Source organism: Bos grunniens, chromosome 9 (genome assembly GCF_055505025.1).
Source record: "Bos grunniens cultivar Pamir isolate PY7600 chromosome 9, Bosgru_T2T1.0, whole genome shotgun sequence".
In the NCBI taxonomy this organism is placed as follows: domain Eukaryota; kingdom Metazoa; phylum Chordata; class Mammalia; order Artiodactyla; family Bovidae; genus Bos; species Bos grunniens.
Window position 1 is genome coordinate 41,700,717 of NC_141173.1, and position 19,092 is coordinate 41,719,808.

The following is a 19,092-nucleotide window of genomic DNA, read 5'->3' on the forward strand; positions in this document are numbered from 1 at the left end:
GTTAATCTTTGACAAAGGAGGCAAGAATATACATTGGAGAAAAGAGAGTCTTTTCAGCAAGTGGTGGTGGGGAGAGCTGGACAACTACATGTAAATCAATGAAGTTGTTAGAACATTCCCTCACACCATACACAATAAAATGGCTTAAAGACTTAAATATAAGACATGACACCATAAAACTCCCAGAAGAGAACAGTCAAACATTCTCTGAAATTGTAGCAATGTTTTCTTAGGTCAGTCTTCCAAGGCAATAGAAATAAACCAATAGAACCTAGTCAAACTTTTAAGTTTTTGCATAGCAAAAGAAACCATAAAACAGACAACCTACAAATGGAGAGAAAATATTTGCAAATGATATGATTGATAAGGAAGGGCTTAATTTCCAAAATATACAAACAGCTCATATACTCAATGACAAAAAAACCAACCCAATAAAAAAATGGGCAGAAGACCTAAATAGACATTTCTCCAAAGAAGATACACAGATGACCAACAAATACATGAAAAGATACTCAACATTGTTAATTATCAGAGAAATACAAATCAAAATTACACTGAGGTATTATACTAGTCAGAATGGCCACCATCAAAAAGTCTACAAATAATAAATGCTGGAGAGGGTATGGAGAAAAGGGAACCCTCTTACACTATTGATGGGAATGTGAATTGGTACAGACACTATGGGAAACAGTATGGAGGATCCTTGAAAAGCTAAAAATAGTTGCCATATGATCCAGCAATTCCACTCCTGGGCATATACGCAGAGAAAACTATAATTTGAAAAGATAGCATAGCAGCAGTATTTACAACAGCCAAGACATGAAGGCAATCTAAGTGCTCATCAAAAGATGAGTGGATAAAGAAGATGTGGTGTATATGTATATACATAAAATGAAAGACTACTCAGTTATGAATAAGGTTCTTGCATCTTCCCGTCCATAGAGAAACACTAAAATCATTAATTTGTTTTTTTGTGATTAGCAGTAATCTTATGATGTTCAACTACATGATTTTTTTCAGCAAAAATTCTAGTAAGCTCTCCAAATAAAACTTAATCACAACTTTTAGGTTGTGCATTTGTTCTTCAACAGACAACATGTAGAAAGTCCTGAGCAAACCCCCTCCCATCACTGCAGAAGGGGACAGATGGGGGCTGAGACCTGCAAGTAACTTCTACCTCTGCTTCCTGAAAAAGAGGCTTCTCTTTCATTCCTGCTGCATTCCTATCCTGGTAATTAGGGTTCTCCCCATGTGCCTCCTGCCTGACTCTTGCCCTCCTTTGTAAATGCGCAGGTCTTAGAGGACACAGATGGCAGCTTGATTGGACATGTTAACGTGGAGAAGGATTTAAAAGATGTTTGGCTAGGCTGGAGGCATATGGAGGCAGAGGGGAAAGGGAGAAACAGAAAACCCCAGGGCGTCTGTAGAGGATAGTGGGAGATACAGAATCACTCAGGGTGATTGATCAAAATAGGGCCCTTGGGTGCTCTTGACACTCTTTCTCTTTGGATCTGGGCTTGGGGGAGGACTCCAGTCCCACTGTTAGGGCCCAGGCCGCAGGTATGGGCAGGGAGGGAGTGAGTGAGTGAAGTTGCTCAGTCATGTCCGACTCTTTGCGACCCCATGGACTGTAGCCTACCAGGCTCCTCCATCCATGGGATTTTCCAGGCAAGAGTACTGGAGTGGGGTGCCATTGCCTTCTCCAGAAGATCTTCCTGACCCAGGGATTGAACCCAGGTCTCCTGCATTGTAGGCAGATGCTTTACCATCTGAGCCACCACGGAAGTCACAAGTCCAGCCTTTTTCCTAGAAAACCTAAACTATCTTGACCTTTGAAAATGATCTTTCTGCTTGAAAATGATCTTTCTGCTTGAAAATGATCGTTCTGCTTCTGTGAGTGTTTCCTCACATCATTCACACCACTGTTAAGTGGCCAAAAGAAAACACAGATAAAGGAGTACACACATGTATGAAAGTATAATAACAAACATTTGCACAATGACCTAGTGTAACTACACTCTGTGGCAGACACACACTGTTTCATAGAGACCTCAGGATTCATCTTTGAGGTAGGTATTTTACAGAGAGGTGAATTAACCTGTCCAGGGTCACACAGCTAGCAGTGACAGAGGCAGGATTTTAACCTTGGCTGTCTTATTTCAAAGTCCATATTGTCAACCACCAGGCTGTGCTATGGAACAGAAAGGAAAGGCCTAGCTGACCTTAACAATAGGCTGATTGTGGCTATTGTTATTTTTGATAGACCTAGAAGAGAACTTGGAATTTATTTAGTCCTCATCTTACACAAGAGGAAACTAGTTTAGAGACATCCCAGCTTCTGGCCTCTGTTCCATTGCTGCCCACTGACTGTGTTGTCCAGAGTGCTGTTTTGATTGTCATTTCCATAGGACTCCTCAAGCCCCTAGGACCCAAGAATCATAATGTGCTTTATGAATAACATCTGAGAAATGTGGTCACTAGTATCCTGTCAGGAAGGAAGAAATTTTCCTTTACCCTTCTAGGTTCTTTTGGCTGGTCTAAGAATTCAATTGATAATGAGATTAACAGGAGAAAATCACACAACAGTTTAATTTGCCAACATTTGTTGGATTATGGAGAAAGCAAGGAAGTTCCAGAAAACATCTATTTCTGCTTCACTGACTACACTAAAGACTTTGTGTGGATTGCAACAAACAGTGGAAAAATTCTTAGAGACCTCGCCTGTCTGCTGAGAAACCTGCATGCAGGTCAAGAAGCAACAGTTAGGACTGGTCATGGAACAGCAGACTGGTTCAAAATTGGGAAGGAGTACTACAAGGTTGTTGGAGAAGGCAATGGCACCCCACTCCAGTACTCTTGCCTAGAAAATCCCATGGACAGAGGTGCCTGGTAGGCTGCAGTCCATGGGGTCGCTAAGTCGGACATGACTGAGTGACTTCACTTTCACTTTTTCATGCATTGGAGAAGGAAATGGCAACCCACTCCAGTGTTCTTGCCTGGAGGATCCCAGGGACGGGGGAGCCTGGTGGGCTGCCGTCTATGGGGTCACACAGAGTCGGACATGACTGAAGTGACTTAGCAACAACAACTTAGCAACAACTACAAGGTTGTATGTTGTCACCCTGCTTAATTAACTTATATGCAGAGTACATCATGAGAAATGCCAGGCTGGATGACTCACAAGCTGGAATCAAGATTGCTGGGAGAAATATCAACCTCAGAGATGCAAATGATACCACTGTAATGGCAGAAAGTGAAGAGGAACTAAAGAGCTTCTTGATGAGGGTGAAAGAGGAGAGTGAAAAAGCTGGCTTAAAACTCAACATTCAGAAAACTAAGATCATGGCAACCAGACCCATCACTTCATGGCAAATAGAAGGGGGAAAAGTGGAAGCAGTGACAGATTTTATTTTCTTGGGCTGCAAAATCACTGTACATGGTGACTGCGGCCATGAAATTAAACAACATTTTCTCCTTGGAAGAAAAGTTATGACAAACCTAGACAGCATATTAAAAAGCAGAGACATCACTTTGCCAACAAAGGTCTGTCTAGTGAAAGCTATGGTTTTTCCAGTAGTCATATATGGATTTGAGAGTTGGACCATAAAAAGGCTGAGGCTGAAGAACTGATGCTTTCCATTTGTGGTGCTGGAGGACTCTTGAGAGTCCCTTACACTGCAGGAGATCTAACCAGTCAGTCCTAAAGGAAATCAACCCTGAATATTCACTGAATGGACTATTGCTGAAGCTTCAATATGTTGGCCATCTGATGTGAAGAGCTGACTCACTGGAAAAGACTCTGAAGATTGAAGGCAAAGTGAGAAGGGGGCAGCAGAGGATAAGATGGTTAGATAGCGTCACCAACTCAATGAACATGAATTTGAGCAAACTCCAGGAGATAGTGGAGGGCAGAGGAGCCTGCCAGGCTACAGTCCATGGGATCACAGAGTCAGACATGACTTAGTGACTGAACAACAAACACATGGGAGAGACCTAGGAAAACTGAGCAACTTGGCAGCATTACTGAAGCTCTCAACTTAAATGCCATCCTCAGCTGAAGACAGAAGAAGATGTTGAGGATGGGGGAAAGTCAGTTATGAGAGGTTACCAGGAAAAGCAGAGTAAATGAGGGTAACATTGTTACACAGATTTGTCTTTTCCACAGATAAATTTCTAGAGATTTGGTCATCCTTCTCTTCCTTGTACTGAAGAAAGAGATGCTCTTAAAACTGTAAACATTTCTTACAGAAGGGCAACTCCCTTCCTTTTTTTTTTTTTTTTAATTTTATTTAATTTTTAAACTTTACATAATTGTATTAGTTTTGCCAAATATCAAAATGAATCCGCCACAGGTATACATGTGTTCCCCATCCTGAACCCTCCTACCTCCTCCCTCCCCATACCATCCCTCTGGGTCGTCCCAGTGCACTAGCCCCAAGCATCCAGTATCGTGCATCGAACCAGGGCATTCACTGGCATCTCGTTTCATACATGATATTTTACATGTTTCAATGCCATTCTCCCAAATCTTCCCACCCTCTCCCTCTCCCACAGAGTCCATAAGACTGATCTACACATCAGTGTCTCTTTTGCTGTCTCGTACACAGGGTTATTGTTACCATCTTTCTAAATTCCATATATATGTGTTAGTATACTGTATTGGTGTTTTTCTTTCTGGCTTACTTCACTCTGTATAATAGGTTCCAGTTTCATCCACCTCATTAGAACTGATTCAAATGTATTCTTTTTAATGGCTGAGTAATACTCCATTGTGTATATGTACCACAGCTTTCTTATCCATTCATCTGCTGATGGACATCTAGGTTGCTTCCATGTCCTGGCTATTATAACTAGTGCTGCGATGAACATTGGGGTACACGTGTCTCTTTCCCTTCTGGTTTCCTCAGTGTGTATGCCCAGCAGTGGGATTGCTGGATCATAAGGCAGTTCTATTTCCAGTTTTTTAAGGAATCTCCACACTGTTCTCCATAGTGGCTGTACTAGTTTGCATTCCCACCAGCAGTGTAAGAGGGTTTCCTTTTCTCCACACCCTCTCCAGCATTTATTATTTGTAGACTTTTGGATCGCAGCCATTCTGACTGGTGTGAAATGGTACCTTATAGTGGTTTTGATTTGCATTTCTCTGATAATGAGTGATGTTGAGCATCTTTTCATGTGTTTGTTAGCCATCTGTATGTCTTCTTTGGAGAAATGTCTACTCCCTTCCCATGTCTGCTTTTTCTTAAAAATAATCAGCTCTTTATGCCAAAGAGACACATTAGGATGGCAAATTCTACTCCTCTATTCTCCTAAGGTGTTAGCTTGCTTCAAAATCTAGTGATATACTCAGTCTTCTTTTGGTGACATATTTCAACTTGAACTAGTTTTTATGATTGAAACCTTTTAATATATCAATACTCCAAGGTGAACTAAAATAGAAAGTTCTAACTGCAAATGAGAATAAAGTTTCATTCATTCATTCAACAAATATGAAGCACTCCCTTCACAGCCACTGGAATGTTATCATTAGTCCCCAGGACCCTCCTTCAATCCCCACCCAAAACCCTGGGAGCTTATTCTACCCAGAGAGAGGGTATCCTTACCGCCAGGTGAGTTTCTTTGGGTGGAGGATTGCTCAGCATCATTAAGCTGACTTTGTAGCTCTTCTACCCACTGGAAAGCATCCAGCTTCACACTACGCTCATGGGCAAGCCGGCTTCTCACCTGAGTGGAAAAGTGCTTGGGAAGCAGAAATGCTTTTGGGAAGCAGAACTGTTCCATCAGTTCACTGTGAAGGGTGGGGTAGGGGGATTGCCAGAGACAGTGTGGGTCCAAAGCTATCCCAGGAATACAAGTTTTCAAAAAATCCCTGGTCAGGCTGAACTGAGCCTTATGAAAATCAGGAGCACCAGGAAGGTCGAGAACTTAATCAGCGAGAAAGAGGCAGCCCTTGGAACACGTTATCCTCTTATAATAGAAGTTTACTCACAAAAGTTATCTTTTATCAGAGGAGAAGCGGGGAGGGGAGAGGAACCAGTTCACAGAGGACCTTGTAGGCCAAGCCCAGTGCCTGTGGGACCCCTGATGGCTTCAAGCAAAGACTTGATCTCTCTCCCAGACCTCTAAGTTCAACTAATCATCTGCAGGGAGTGCACTGAGCACCATCTCCAGGCCTAACACAAGGCCCACATCCAGAAGACAGCTTCATGTTTGCTCTCCCCTTGCACCCCTGACCCAGAGTCCCCGGGCCAGAGAGTCTCTATGCCCAAAGTGACTCATCTGCATAGATCACAGGCATTTTTTTCTTTTTAAATTTATTTTTTATCATCTCCTAATTGTTTTTAATTATGAAAAAGTAATAGTGTAACAGGTTGAATAGTGTCTCCCACAACCTAGAACCTCAAAATGTTACCTTATTTGAAAATAGTTTTTGTAGACGTGATTAAGTGAAGATGAAGTCATACTGGATTAAAGGGAGGGCCGTAAATTGAACGCTGATGACCTTATAAACAGTGGAGCAAGCACAGATGCACACACACAGAGATTCAGGGAAGAAGGCCGGATGGAGAGCTGCAGCTGCATGCACAGGGACACTGGGGACTGCAGTCAGCCGCCAGCAGCCAGGGGAGCCATGGCGCAGGTTCTGCCCAAGCCGCCTGCAGGGACCCACACCTAGATTTCAGACTCTGACCTCCTGAACTGTGAGAGGATACCTTTTTTAATCCTTTTTTGGTCATTTATTTTATAAAATTCCCATTACTGACTTCCTTGAGCACTTAAAACAATCATTTAACCTTCTGATTTCTGTTTCCTATTATATCTGGGGAATTAAATGACTTATTTATTCAATGAATATGTGTGAAACACCTGCCCCAGAAAGTGGTGTTTTAGTTTTTTTATTTTTCCTTTTGTGTTGAATTTCATTCTGTGGTCTCCTTTGTTGGAACTTACATTAGTCCACATGTACATTATTTCCTTTTTTTTTTGCTGTGGGGTATATTGAAGAAGAACATACTGGGTCTGGAAACCACTTCAGCCTTTCCTTTCTTATTTCTACAATTCCAGAAACACCATGAATAAAATTCCCTTACAATAATACTTGCTGCTTTTCCAGATTACTTGTCAGGATTTTCTAAAAGATCCCTCCTAGCTCAAAGATTAGAGCCATGTGGAAATATGCTTTCCAAGTGGGTGACAAAGATGCCAAGATTCTGGGCCTCAAGGCACTCAAGCCATCATCTTTGCTCACAAGCAGCTTGAACAATCACCCAGGTATAGATATTTCCATTTCCCTGCTGTTCCTGGGAGTGACCGAGGTAAGGAATACCACTGTGGAGGCAAGAGAGGTGTGGAGAGGACAAGATGGAAACCACTCTGGCTGGTGCGCCCTGACTTGCTACCTCTCACTGGAGTTACCTGTCGGAGTTCTCTCTGAATTTTCTTCTGCTGCAGCTGGCCCAGTTTAGAAGCCCTCTTGGCATCTTCAGTGAGGAGCTGCAGGTGCTGTTCCTTTTGCTGCACATCCTTTAAGAGCTTCTCCATGCTGGAGGCTTTCATTAAATCCAGCTGCTGCCTGTGGAGAGCTTCCTGGGCCACTCGGTGTTCTAACTCTTTCAGCAACTGTGCCTGCGGCAGGAAATGAGAAAGGCACGCGGTCTCAGCAAAGGGAATGAAACGCTGGCCAACACAACTGTCCCCTCAATTAAAACCCAGGGGCAGAATTGTGTGAAGTGTTCCTGGGTTCAGGTACCACCTCCCAGCCATTCTGTCCTGTCTTGTGCCAACCAGCAGCAAGACCCCACAGTCATTCCTACTACAGACTGCATCAGCACGTCACTACCCCTTTATCACGTGATAGCAACGGAAGGGCTGGACCTGGGGAGAACGTGCTGATGCAGTACGTACCGAGAGTGGGCAAGGGAGGCACTAATGTTGCCTCTGTTTTGACTTCTTAAAAAACCTGGGAAAAGCCAGGTTGCAGATGGTTAAAAAAGAGCAGTAATAATTTGGTTCTGTTCTGAAATTTTTCTAATTGACAGTTACCAGAAGGTCGATCCTTACTTATAATATTGTATTAATAATAAGGATTAATACTTGTAGGGTAATTATATAATTATATATCACATAATTATATATCACAATTCACTGGCACACCATAATGAAGGAATTAGGGTCCAAAAGGAACAGATTATATTCCATCTCTTAAAATATGCCCAGGCTGTTTCCTAGGCTGTTATTTAAACTCAGCTCTTGTCTCTCTAAACCTAAGGCCTCTGTTTCATTTATGCTCAGATGGTTGGCACAGTTATTAAGAGCATAGATTTTAAAAAGCCTTTATTTTGGTGCCAGTTCTTTAGAGCAGCAGTAACTTCTGAAATTAAGATTTAGTGTGGGTCACCAGGAAAGGAACCAAGACTCTCTGCTTGGGGCACAATGCTGATGGCTGGACCACACTCATAGAAAACATGCTTGGAGCATGAAAGGAAGGTGTTAGAGGCAGAGACTCAGACCCCTAGATGCTCTCTGGGTAAAAAAAAAATACTCAGAGAAACACAGAGAGAGATCAATCTTAGATATGAGCAGTATCCCACCATTTTAGCCAAATATGAATAACAACAAAAGCCTTTTGGCCACTGCCCCTGGTCTCTGGGCTGGAAAGGAGGGAGAAGGGAAGCTGGGATCCAGGCCATCCTTCTCCAGCAGTGCCGTCTGCTCAGCTCCACACTGCGGCACTCTGGTGACCGCCACAGGCAGCTCAGTGCCGTGTCTCCTGGCCAGAACGTGTTCACAGAGAGGGAGGAAGAGGGCTTCTGAGCTCAGATACCTGATTCTCCTGCTGCCTGCACATCTTCACATTGTCTGCCTGAGCCCTAGCCAGGGCCTGCCTTAGAGCCAATAGCTGTTGACGAAATAAAACCACTTCTCGTTCTGCCATTAGCTTGATGTTCAAACACTCTTTTTTCGTTTGCACAGCTTCCTGTGAACATCCCAAACACAGTAAGGTAGGATATGAGTTTCTTTTCCACATTTTCAGTTTCACAAGCAGTCTCTGAACCATCATTCTTTGAAATTTCTGGAAGCATAGAGCTCCCGCTGGCCACTGCCTCCTTAATTTCAGTTAAGAACAGTGTGACAGATCAGCATAAATAAAATCTTTCGGAAACAGTAAGTCAAAGTTTCCAAACCACTATTGATATGTGCTTTGGTTTCAATTTTCCTTAAAACAGATTTTCAACTTACTGTTAGTGCATTTCCCACCGATAATAATGCGTGAAACCCAAAGATTTGCAGTGCTTTGACAAAGTTTGCCAACTCCATCTTTTCCCTTTCCTTGTGCTAAACTCTCTGATCTGTCCTCTCATTTGCTTCTTGGTCCGTCGGTCTTGCTACCTGACACCGGTGCGGCAGCTGCATCCAGGGAGGCCAGTGCCACCCTTCCCCCTGGCTGGGCAGGGCCTCCCTCCCCCAGCGCTCACCTTCTCAGCCCTGCTCAGCTGGCCCCGGAAGTGCGCCTGCTGCACCACCAGCCTCCAATGGCCCAGGCTCCTCAGTTTGCGCACCAGGGCGGGCAGGCCGCAGTTGTCCTGCTCCAAAGGCTGCAGCTGCTCCTGCTTAGAAGGCTCACTTTCAGAAAAGGTTGCCCGCAGCACTTTTCTCGGGAAGGACATAAATCCTAACGTCAGAAACATGCCTTCCAGAAGATGAGACAATTGTGCAGTGAGCCCCGGAGCCCTTTTAAAATGCCTGACACAGGCTTTCTCTGGGAAACAGAACAGGAATGCAACCCAAGCAAGCGGCAGGGTCAGACGCTGGGATGAAGTGCTGATACCCCACTCTAAGTGAAATCACATACTTTGGCTGGATTTTCTTTCATTTCTTCGTCAGGCCTGGTGGAGCCCCACTTCTTCTTTAGGCTTTTCATGTTGTCAATCCCTTCTGTTCTTACTTCGCCGATGAGCTCACACACTTTCTGGATCAAATTAAGCTGATTCTCATCCAACTTCTCCTGCAAAGTGCAGACTCAGGTTTAGGAAGGGCAGCTGAGGAAGAGTCATTTTGCCTTCTAAAACCCAACTTTCAGGAACGATTTCACATTAAAACGTCGTCGACCAAACAATTACTCTATCGGGCACTGTCTGAAAGTATCACTTGTGACCCCTTTAGTCCTTTAGTGTTGTCCTCAACCTGCAGGGCTTCATCATCTGCACATCTTAGAGCCTGTGGTCGTCAGATGCCAAGGAGGCAGAAGAATGGGATGTCACAGGTGGAAAAGCAAATCACCCTCTCATTCCCCTCAACCCCCTCAGCACCAGAAACACACACAAAGGGTTACTTGGGAATTTGAACCTAGGGATTTTTGCTATGAGATTTACTCAGCAGAATCTGAGCAGATAAGACACTATCCATGAGCCACTAACAAGGAACTCCATTAAAATAGACACATTAGAGGAAGGAATAGGCCGGCTGCCCTTCCTCTCTAGGCTCTAGCGGAAATCTCATTATCAAACAGCCCGTTCATTCTGAGTGGCTATGGCTAACAGCTTATGGTGAAACAGCTTGCTCACTGCTTAGTACAACTTGAAGACCCAGCATCCTTGGGTAAGAAGTGACTGTGGGGTGTCCTGTCACCTCTGAACCACTTCCCTGGAGAGGAAAGGGGAGGTTAGGGCAGGGGAGACACAGCAGAAAGCTTGGCTAGTGACCACACAGCTCAAGCTTCACCACCTTATGGGGACCCTGGGATAAAACAGGGATTCCCTACCTCCAGGGGCTTGTGCAACTAGTTGAGCCTGAGCGAAATAGAGAATTTCTTGTCTTGGAATCTGACAGAAACTAAAAGGAACCTAAGAAATTTTTTAACAATTTCACACCTGAAAGACAGCTTAGTAAATTCTAGACTTCACTGTCTGCTTACACTTCGCTGCAGTGCCATGCCCAATGCAAGTTGGTTTGGATCCCTTAACATTTGTAAGCACTTGTACCTTATGGACACTTCACAGTAAGCAGCAGTGTTCAATCCTCTCTGGAATAACCAGAGAGGCTCAGTGGAAACTCCTCTCAATGGAACAAGTCCAGGAACCACCCTGGAATCCCCTGGGAGGAGGGAGTGATGGAAGGACCCACATGGGGCTGGCTCTGGGGAACACCTGATAGCAGGGAAGGGGGCAGATCTGGGGGACTTGGGGGAGGTATGGCTGTACTGAAATTCTCACTTGTGGGGCAGCTGGACCAGGCTCCGTGATGGCCTGTTTTAGGCATGGGTCTCCATCTTACAGCTTCTCAGAAGTCATAAGGCAGTGACAGGCTTCCACAGTGCTGTGGGCATGTGTGCACCCATCACTCCTCTTCTGAGAGGACCTTTATTGACAGGTCAGCAGTTCCCTGACACTGTATATGCCCAGCTAGTGGGAGTTTTGAGGGCTGTAAAATTTTCAAAAGCTGATTCAAATTCGAATCTGCCCAGTGAGCTTCTAGGAGGTAGCTGTTGCTACCTACACTGGGGCTTGGCCTGGCCCAGGGTACTGCTCTCTCCTGTTTCGGATGGTCATTCAGTAGACAAAAGAGTAACATAAAACTGTTGGGGTTTGGGAGAAGAAGAACTCCCCCTTGCCTCAACAGCAATCAGATGGTAACAATGCAGTAGAGTGAGGAAAATAGCAAATATCTAAATTATTTAAAATTCAGTGTCTCTTTTGGTAAAATAATGAGCACCCATCGCTGACTCACTCTCTTCAGTGAAAGCCTAGAGCTGGAGCATTCTTGGCCCCAACAAACTCTTGTCCCAAAGCCCACTCTGTTATTGATCCCTCTGTACAACCACCATGGGAGGCAGGTATACCCGGGTCTCCATGGGACTGTCCAGACATCCCACCCAGGTCACTTACTTTGATGTGCAAACATGTCACAAACAAAGCTTGGACTAATGCTTCATATTCTTCTTGGACTTCTTTTCTAATTTGCTTTTTGAGATTTAGATTCTCCTCCTCCAAATCCGTGAGTCGGGCTCTCAGGGCAGTGATCTCCATGATCATATTGTGACTGAGTTCTGCAACCTAGTGGCAGAAATATTTTTTTCTTAATGGGAACTAATTCAGGAATTCCCAATAGCCACTGCAGAAAGAGTTCTTTGTATATCAACATTGAATTGGACTTCTGCTTTGGGCCCAATGAAGAAGGCAAATGTCTTGTTGTGCAAGTTCAGGCAGCAGAAGCTAAGGAAGGTTTAAGGGTCCCAGAACAGTCCCAGACACATAGTAGGTGCTTAGTAAATGGTTGACGAATGAATGAACCCAGAAGAAATGCTACTTAAGCACTTTTCATATGGAGAAAATACTCACCTGTCTTAGCTTCCATTTCCAAACTGGCCTTCCCTTGACACCTTAGCCTAACTACCTTTTCCTCAGATGGCATGCTGACCTGAGAAGAAAACACCCACCCTCCCACACACAACCAATAACAACAAAAAGAAAAAACAAAGCAATAAAAAATAACAAGAGTCAGCAAAAAAACTAAAGGAAAAAAGTCTTTAAGTTTGTGCTTTTTAAGTTTGTGCTTAAAAAGTACAAACACACTCTCTGGATGTCTCTGTAGGGGACCAGTCATTGACAGGATTTCTACAGGAAGAGGCACAAGAAGATGACAGCAGCATGTCCCATGCCTCGCTACTGCTGAGACTGTGGATTCGAAAAATGGAGAAGAAAGCTTTTAGAGTAATAACTGGCCTACCTGACCAGCCTTGTCTTCAGGTGGATTTTGACCTCTTCGTATAATGTCTAATTCCTGAAGAGGAAAAAACAGTGCACCGTCGAACTCAAATATTTATTCAGTACTGCATGCTCCAGACTTCTCTTATTTGTGTTACTGGTGCTTCGTTTTGAGATCCTCAAGCTCCAACTGGAGCCAGGACTGTAGTTGTTGCCCCACTGCACTTTGGGATAGGCTCTCATTTTAAGATGGTCTCATCAGTGAGACCCACGATGCGTATCCTGAAGACAGCTTACTCAGGGATCCTGGCTTCTTGCTGGACCAGGAACAGCACAAAGTTCCCTGTGTTTGCTGAGAGTGGGAAGGTCAGCTGAGGATCTTCTCCAAAGGGCCAGCTGCCTTGTTGTTCACCTCTTATATTCCCCACTAGAAGCCTCCAAAGCATACAACCCACTGTTGCTGGGGCCATCACCATCCCAGCTGAGAAGACCAGAGCCCAAGGAAATAAGCCAACAAGAAAAGAAATTTGGAGAGTATCATTTACCCTCAATTCTTACATTAAGAACACCTCTCGCATTGTGGAGTCACTCCTGGGCCTCCCTACCCACACCTTCCCCAGTGTATTTCTCATCTGTCTGGGAACATACTTGCTCCTTCTGGCAGAGCTTCTGTCTAACGTGCTCCAATATATGCTCGTAACACATGGAGTAGCTCTCGAAGTTGCTGCGTTCTCTGGCCATCACATCACAACCTAGGGAAAGGAGGCAGGCCTCGAGGTGGTCTTTCCTGAAAGTGACCTGAAAGGAAAGGGGCATCACTCACAACAGCTCCTCCAGGGCAGCGCCACCACACTATTGCTCACGGCACACATTGCTTTGGCTCACAGACCCACTTCCATTCATCCTCCATAGAAAAACATTGGCGTCAGCCTTGCAAGCTTCTCTTTCAGGTCTGATCCTAACATCCACAGGGTCAAGGATAAGAGTACAAATGAGACATAAAGAACAGACTTATGGACATGGCTGGGTGGGGGAAGGGAAGGAGAGGGTGGGATGTATGGAGAGTAACACGGAAACATACATTACCATATATAAAATAGATAGCCAATGGGAATTTGCTGTATGACTCAGGAAACACAAACCGGGGCTCAGTAACAACCTAGAGGGTTGGGATGGGGAGGGAGGTTGGAGGGATGTTGAAGTGGGAGGGGACATAGGTAAACCTGTGGCTGATTTCTGTTGATGTTTGGTAGAAACCAACACAATACTGTAAAGCACTTATTCTTCAGTTAAAAAAAAAAGTACAAATGGAGGCTCACATTCCGGATGTCTAAGTGTCTTAAATATTTAACGGTTATAAATCAAACTAACTATTAAACTGAAAATGTTTAATTCTTCCACTTTGAAAAACAGACCTTCAAATGACTTGGGAGACCAGGTTTGATTTTATCATTCTTGGACAACTCTGAGTTCAGTACTGAGATATGGTTACTTGAGAGGTAGGCCCCAACGCATAGTTTACAGTTTGACCCTGGCTGCTCCCTACCTTTGCCCTCACATCACACTGTGGGACTGGTTGGGGGGAGGGTTGAATATGTGTAAGCAGACACCCCAGCTGTCCCTGCCCTTGCACAGCTGTCCTCGTCTACGCCACAGGCCAGAGTGTGCATACAGGTGGTGAGGTCCACTCTCTCTCTGGGGAGGATGATCTGGGGACCAGGCCCTGGATTCAGGACATCTCAGGGCCCCAGGTGTCTGGAGCATGGTCCAGAAGGGAAGCCAGGATCTGAGTGGGTGTATCCCCTTGGCTGTGAGGATTTCCTGTGGGGAACAGTGGGGCTGGAGCAGAGCCGGAGGGGCCTCTGAAGCGGGGCATCTGACAGGGGCTCCTCTTGCCTTGCTCAAAGGGCCATAGTGCTCACTCTCTCGGCTGTCCCATTTCTTCCCTTTCAACACCTTTTTGAAGAAATGGCCATTAAGGAACAGAGGAAAAGTCTACCCCTCCAAGGCAGACTTAGTCTTAGGTTCCAAGAGAAATGCAAACCAATATGTGGGCAGTAGGGCAGATCTACCTTACCAGCACCTGCGTGTCCACGGGAGTGCTTGTGTGTCTCTGTATGTCTGTATCAGCCGTGTGTCTGTGTCCATTTGTGTGTGTGTCTGTATTCACAAGTGCATGTCTCTGTGTGTCTGTACCTGTGTATGTTTCCATCTGTGAATATCCACATAGGTTTCTATGTGTCTGTATGTGTCCCTCTCCGTGTCTGCTCACCTGATGCAGTGCCTACCTGTGACACCTCCAGTGTCAGGACAGCTCTAGGCTCCCTGCAAGTCTGCTGTAGAAACTAGGTTCCCTTCCGGCCTGGGGTGGTTCCCCTGGCTCTGATTTGATTATCCTGGTGACACCATCCCATCAGTGCAACCTCCGTGCCATTGACCTCCAGCGAGAGCAGAGACAGGCTTTGCCAGCTGAGTTGTTGAGGCAAATTAACAGAGGTGGCACATAGTGATAAAACCCAGCACTGACAGAGTGAGGAAAATGGTTTCCTCATCACTGCTGATGGGAGGGGAAATCAGCAAGGTATTCTGGGGGGTGGACTAGCAGCATCTATGAAAAGATTTTAAAATATTCATGTTCTTTGACCTAGCAATGCCTCTTCTAGGAATTTATCTTTAGAAGACGATAAAAGTTATACACAAAAATATGTTAACAGATGTTCTTTATAGTAGTCCTTCCAACAGAAAAGAAAATTGGAAACAATCTAAAGTGCTTAATAATGGAAAACAGGTTGAATGTGCTCATTTATCTGTACAGGGAAATACTAAACAGCCACCAAAAACTGTGCTGTGGATGTATGTTTATTGACAAGCAAACATATTTATAACATACGGTAAAGTACACCATAACAGAAAGGCATATAGAATAATCTTATTTTGTTTAAAAAGTACATGAATTCCAAAAAGTTACAAATAAAGCTTGGAAGGAAATGCACCAAAATAACAATAGTGGTTATCAATGAGGGTAAGCTAATGAGTGTATTTTCTAATACATATTTCTATTTTCTAGTATACTCACAAAATGTATATATAATTAAAATAATTAGATATAAAATATATGTATTAATAAAACATATATACAATTAAAAATAGCAAAACTTTGGTAAAAGTTATCAACTGCAGCAACTTGGCAGGAATGCACTCAAGACACGCAGAATGGAATGTCTTGGAGAATTTTATGAGCTGGAGCCAGGCAGTCAGAGGTGGTGCTCAGCCTCCCTCCCTCCGTCCCTCTCCAGGGCCTCCTCAAGGGGGTCCCTCAGCTGAAGGGGGTGAGGGCAATTCATCCTGCCCCTGTCAAGTGAGCAGTAGGACAGCCAGAGTCAGCTGCTGCCTCCAAGGCAAAGGACACCAAGATTCCATCCCCTGGACCTTGTCTTCTATATGGTGACAGGGCCAAGGCTATGTGGATTAGCATCCACAAAGGAAACACTTCTCTGGACTGAGTACAATGAAAGCCTGAAGCCTTGAGAAGTCATGAGACTGCACTGGAGGCCAGCAGGGTGTGGCCAGTGACCTCAGCCAGGTGGGCGGGCCCCAGTGCTTGGAGTCAGCCGCAACTGACTCACACCTCTCTGCCCTGGGTGGCAGTGGCAGTGTGCCAACAGGGCCTCCACAGCTCTTCAGCAGGGCACACTTCTCAAAATAACTCTCCATAACCACTGCAGATAAAGGATCCCAAACAAACAGAAACGCAGGCTCGAACCACGATGGCCCTCTGCCATCATCCTCTCTTACCCAGCATGCTATTTGAACCAGCCCAGGTTAAGGAAGCCTTGGGTGAGTCCGTGTTATACCAAAGAAGTGAGAATAGCCAGGACTCCCTGGAGCATCTCCAGAGGCCAGAGAAATTGTGTTGCTTCCTTCCCTGCAGTGGCTCAACTGAGGCCTTAGGAGCCTGGGCTGAAAGATCAGCTCAAGGGGATGGCACACAGAGGGTGAGTGTGCAGGCAGGGAGAGAGGTAAAGGCCCCGCCAGGGCATCTGCAGTGGGCACTTGGAATGTGGACCATATCTGAGCGGGGCAGACAGGCAGCCATGGCTGACAGGTGACAGAGAGGTGCAGGGAGACTCCCTGTTCCCGGCAGTCCCTCTCTGCACAAGACCTCTGCTTCTGCAGATGGTGCCCGGACTCCCAGAGCAGCAGTGGAGCCCCCAGAGAAACATCTATTGTGGGGCTGGAGCCTACGTGCTTCTCTTGGCACAGTCCTTCTATGAGGTCTCAGCAATTTGCTTCTCAAAAGTTGTTCTGCAACTCATCCCTGCCTTCCTTGGTCCCTAAGAGTCAGCTCAGTTTCAAAGTGCAGCACCAAGGGCCTTCATCTGCCAACTTCCCCTCCAAGGCAAGCCCCTGGGTTCCCTAAGAACCAGAGTGATGACCGTTGGCCTGGTGCCCTCCAGGTGTCACCAACACTTAAACCTGAACTGTGTCAGATGGCATTGCCTGGAAAAGCATCACAGTGTCCCATGGATTCTTCTGGAGACCCAGCCTGGGTGAAGGATGGCAGGTGCCAGGCCTTGTTTGACACTTTGACACTGAGCTGACTCTTAGTGACCAAGAAAGTCAGGGATGAGTTGCAGAACAACTTTTGAGAAGCAGAAGTCCCTGCTGGAACAAACTGTGCTTCTGTAACTGTGCTTCTCGTAGCAATCCATCTAACATCAGGCACACACACGGTGTTTTGATGATATGTCTAAAACCTACCTCTGCTGACAAAATGCTTCAGTGACTTCCCACCGACTGTGGGATGAAATCCAAACTCATAAGGCTTACACACAAGGCCATTCAGCATCTGGCCCTGCTTACTTTTACAACGTCCTCCTCTGAACTCTGCTAGAACCCCCTTCCTAGATTGCTGCCTTCCCTCCCCTGCCCTTTTTCATCTGGCCAATCCTGATTTATGCTTTATAACTTGGCTCAAACAATATCTCCTCCAGGAATTCTCCCCTGACTACTTCCCATCCCTCCTCCCACTAGCTAGGTTGTGTTCCCCCTTCTCTAAGCTAACACAGCACCCTATTTGTGCCTTTATCTAAGTGCCTAACGTGAAGTACCTTTTCTGGATATCACTGGTTCACCTAACTTTTTCTATGAGTTCTTTCAGGGCAAGGACTGTGCTCTTTACATTTATTATCTATAATAAAGTGCTTGAAAAAAAAGGAGATCCATAAACACTTGCTGAATGAGGGAATGACTTTCAGTATATGAATGAAACATTTGGAAATCAGACTGTTTCAGTTCTGATTTCCAAAAAAAGGTCAGTCTCTAACTTCAGGCCAGTGTGTTTGGCATAAAATTTGGCCAATATATTGATTGTGAAAGTCCGGTGTTCTAGAATTTGGAGAAGGAAGCAAAAATCACGAGATACATGGGTTCAAGAACAGTCAGATCAGATTAATCTTTTCCCTGAGGAATTAGAGCAGATGCAATGTATCTGGGTTTTGGCAGGACATCTGAGAAGGTTTCTCATGATGTCCTTTTGGACAAATGGAGAACATGAACTGAGAGACAGGACAATAAGATGAGCTTCTGGTCAGTGCAAGACTGTGCCCAAAGCAACCGTTCAGTGTGGAGGGGACCCAGGGTGGGTAGCGCTGCATTGGGACCCATCTGTCATACATGGTTGTCAGAAGCTTGAACGAGGACACTGAGGGTAAGCTGATGTGAACCCAGAGGGTGACAGAGTATGCTACATGATAAATCCAGATTTTTAAAGATTTCAAGAGGTTCAAAGAGTGAACCAGGCTGAAAAAGAACAAGACTAATAATGCGGCAGCATCAGGATGCCTGAAGGCCTTGTGTGGGCTTCAGGGGGCTATTAGCCTAATGAGTCACCTGTGACAAAATCCAACACACTCATGGCCGCTAATCAAAGCCCATCACCCAGGACAAGGACACTCTAGGCTGGTCAGACAGCCATGAAATTAGAGGAGCCTGACCAGGAGGGTGGGGCACTCCTATAGATAGATTGTAGGAAAGGAGGCTGGTGTGGTCTGAAGGAAGGAAGCCGGGGCCTGGATTTTCCTTGCACGCTAGTGTGGTCTGCTCTGCACAGGGGCACCCAGGCCAGGTGACCATGATGCCTCCTTCATTTCCATGTCTGTGTCCCTGATATAGGCCTCACTGCCCAGAGGAAGGGGTAACAATTTGTTACCCACCAACCCAGAGAAACACCTGTTTGGGTGTGTCCTCCTGGAGCCCATCCCACGTGTAATTTTAGAGAGGATTCACACGTGTTAGCAATGGCACCAACTGAGCTTCTGACTTGCCCTCAGATATTTAAAGGCTTGTTGTGATGGGTTAGAACCATGATTTGTGGTGTCCCAAGGAC

General features: G+C 45.3%; 1 protein-coding gene across 4 annotated transcripts in view; it reads right to left on the minus strand.

Annotated features, from left to right (window-relative positions):
• Positions 1-19,092, minus strand: part of LOC147365857 (coiled-coil domain-containing protein 162-like) — a 210,639-nt gene that overhangs the window by 3,189 nt on the left and 188,358 nt on the right. For 2 of the 4 annotated variants that reach the window (XM_086317383.1, XM_086317385.1), the window contains 8 exons: positions 13,353-13,502; positions 12,727-12,780; positions 11,886-12,053; positions 9,854-10,006; positions 9,477-9,608; positions 8,825-8,977; positions 7,417-7,626; positions 5,604-5,724 (listed from right to left, as the gene is read on the minus strand). In XM_086317383.1, the coding sequence (XP_086173509.1) occupies positions 5,604-5,724; positions 7,417-7,626; positions 8,825-8,977; positions 9,477-9,608; positions 9,854-10,006; positions 11,886-12,053; positions 12,727-12,780; positions 13,353-13,502 (1,141 nt within the window). Of the gene's footprint in view, positions 1-5,603; positions 5,725-7,416; positions 7,627-8,824; positions 8,978-9,476; positions 9,612-9,853; positions 10,007-11,885; positions 12,054-12,726; positions 12,781-13,352; positions 13,503-19,092 lie in introns of those variants that run through there. The other 2 variants (XM_086317382.1, XR_015132916.1) reach the window with 2 other exon arrangements.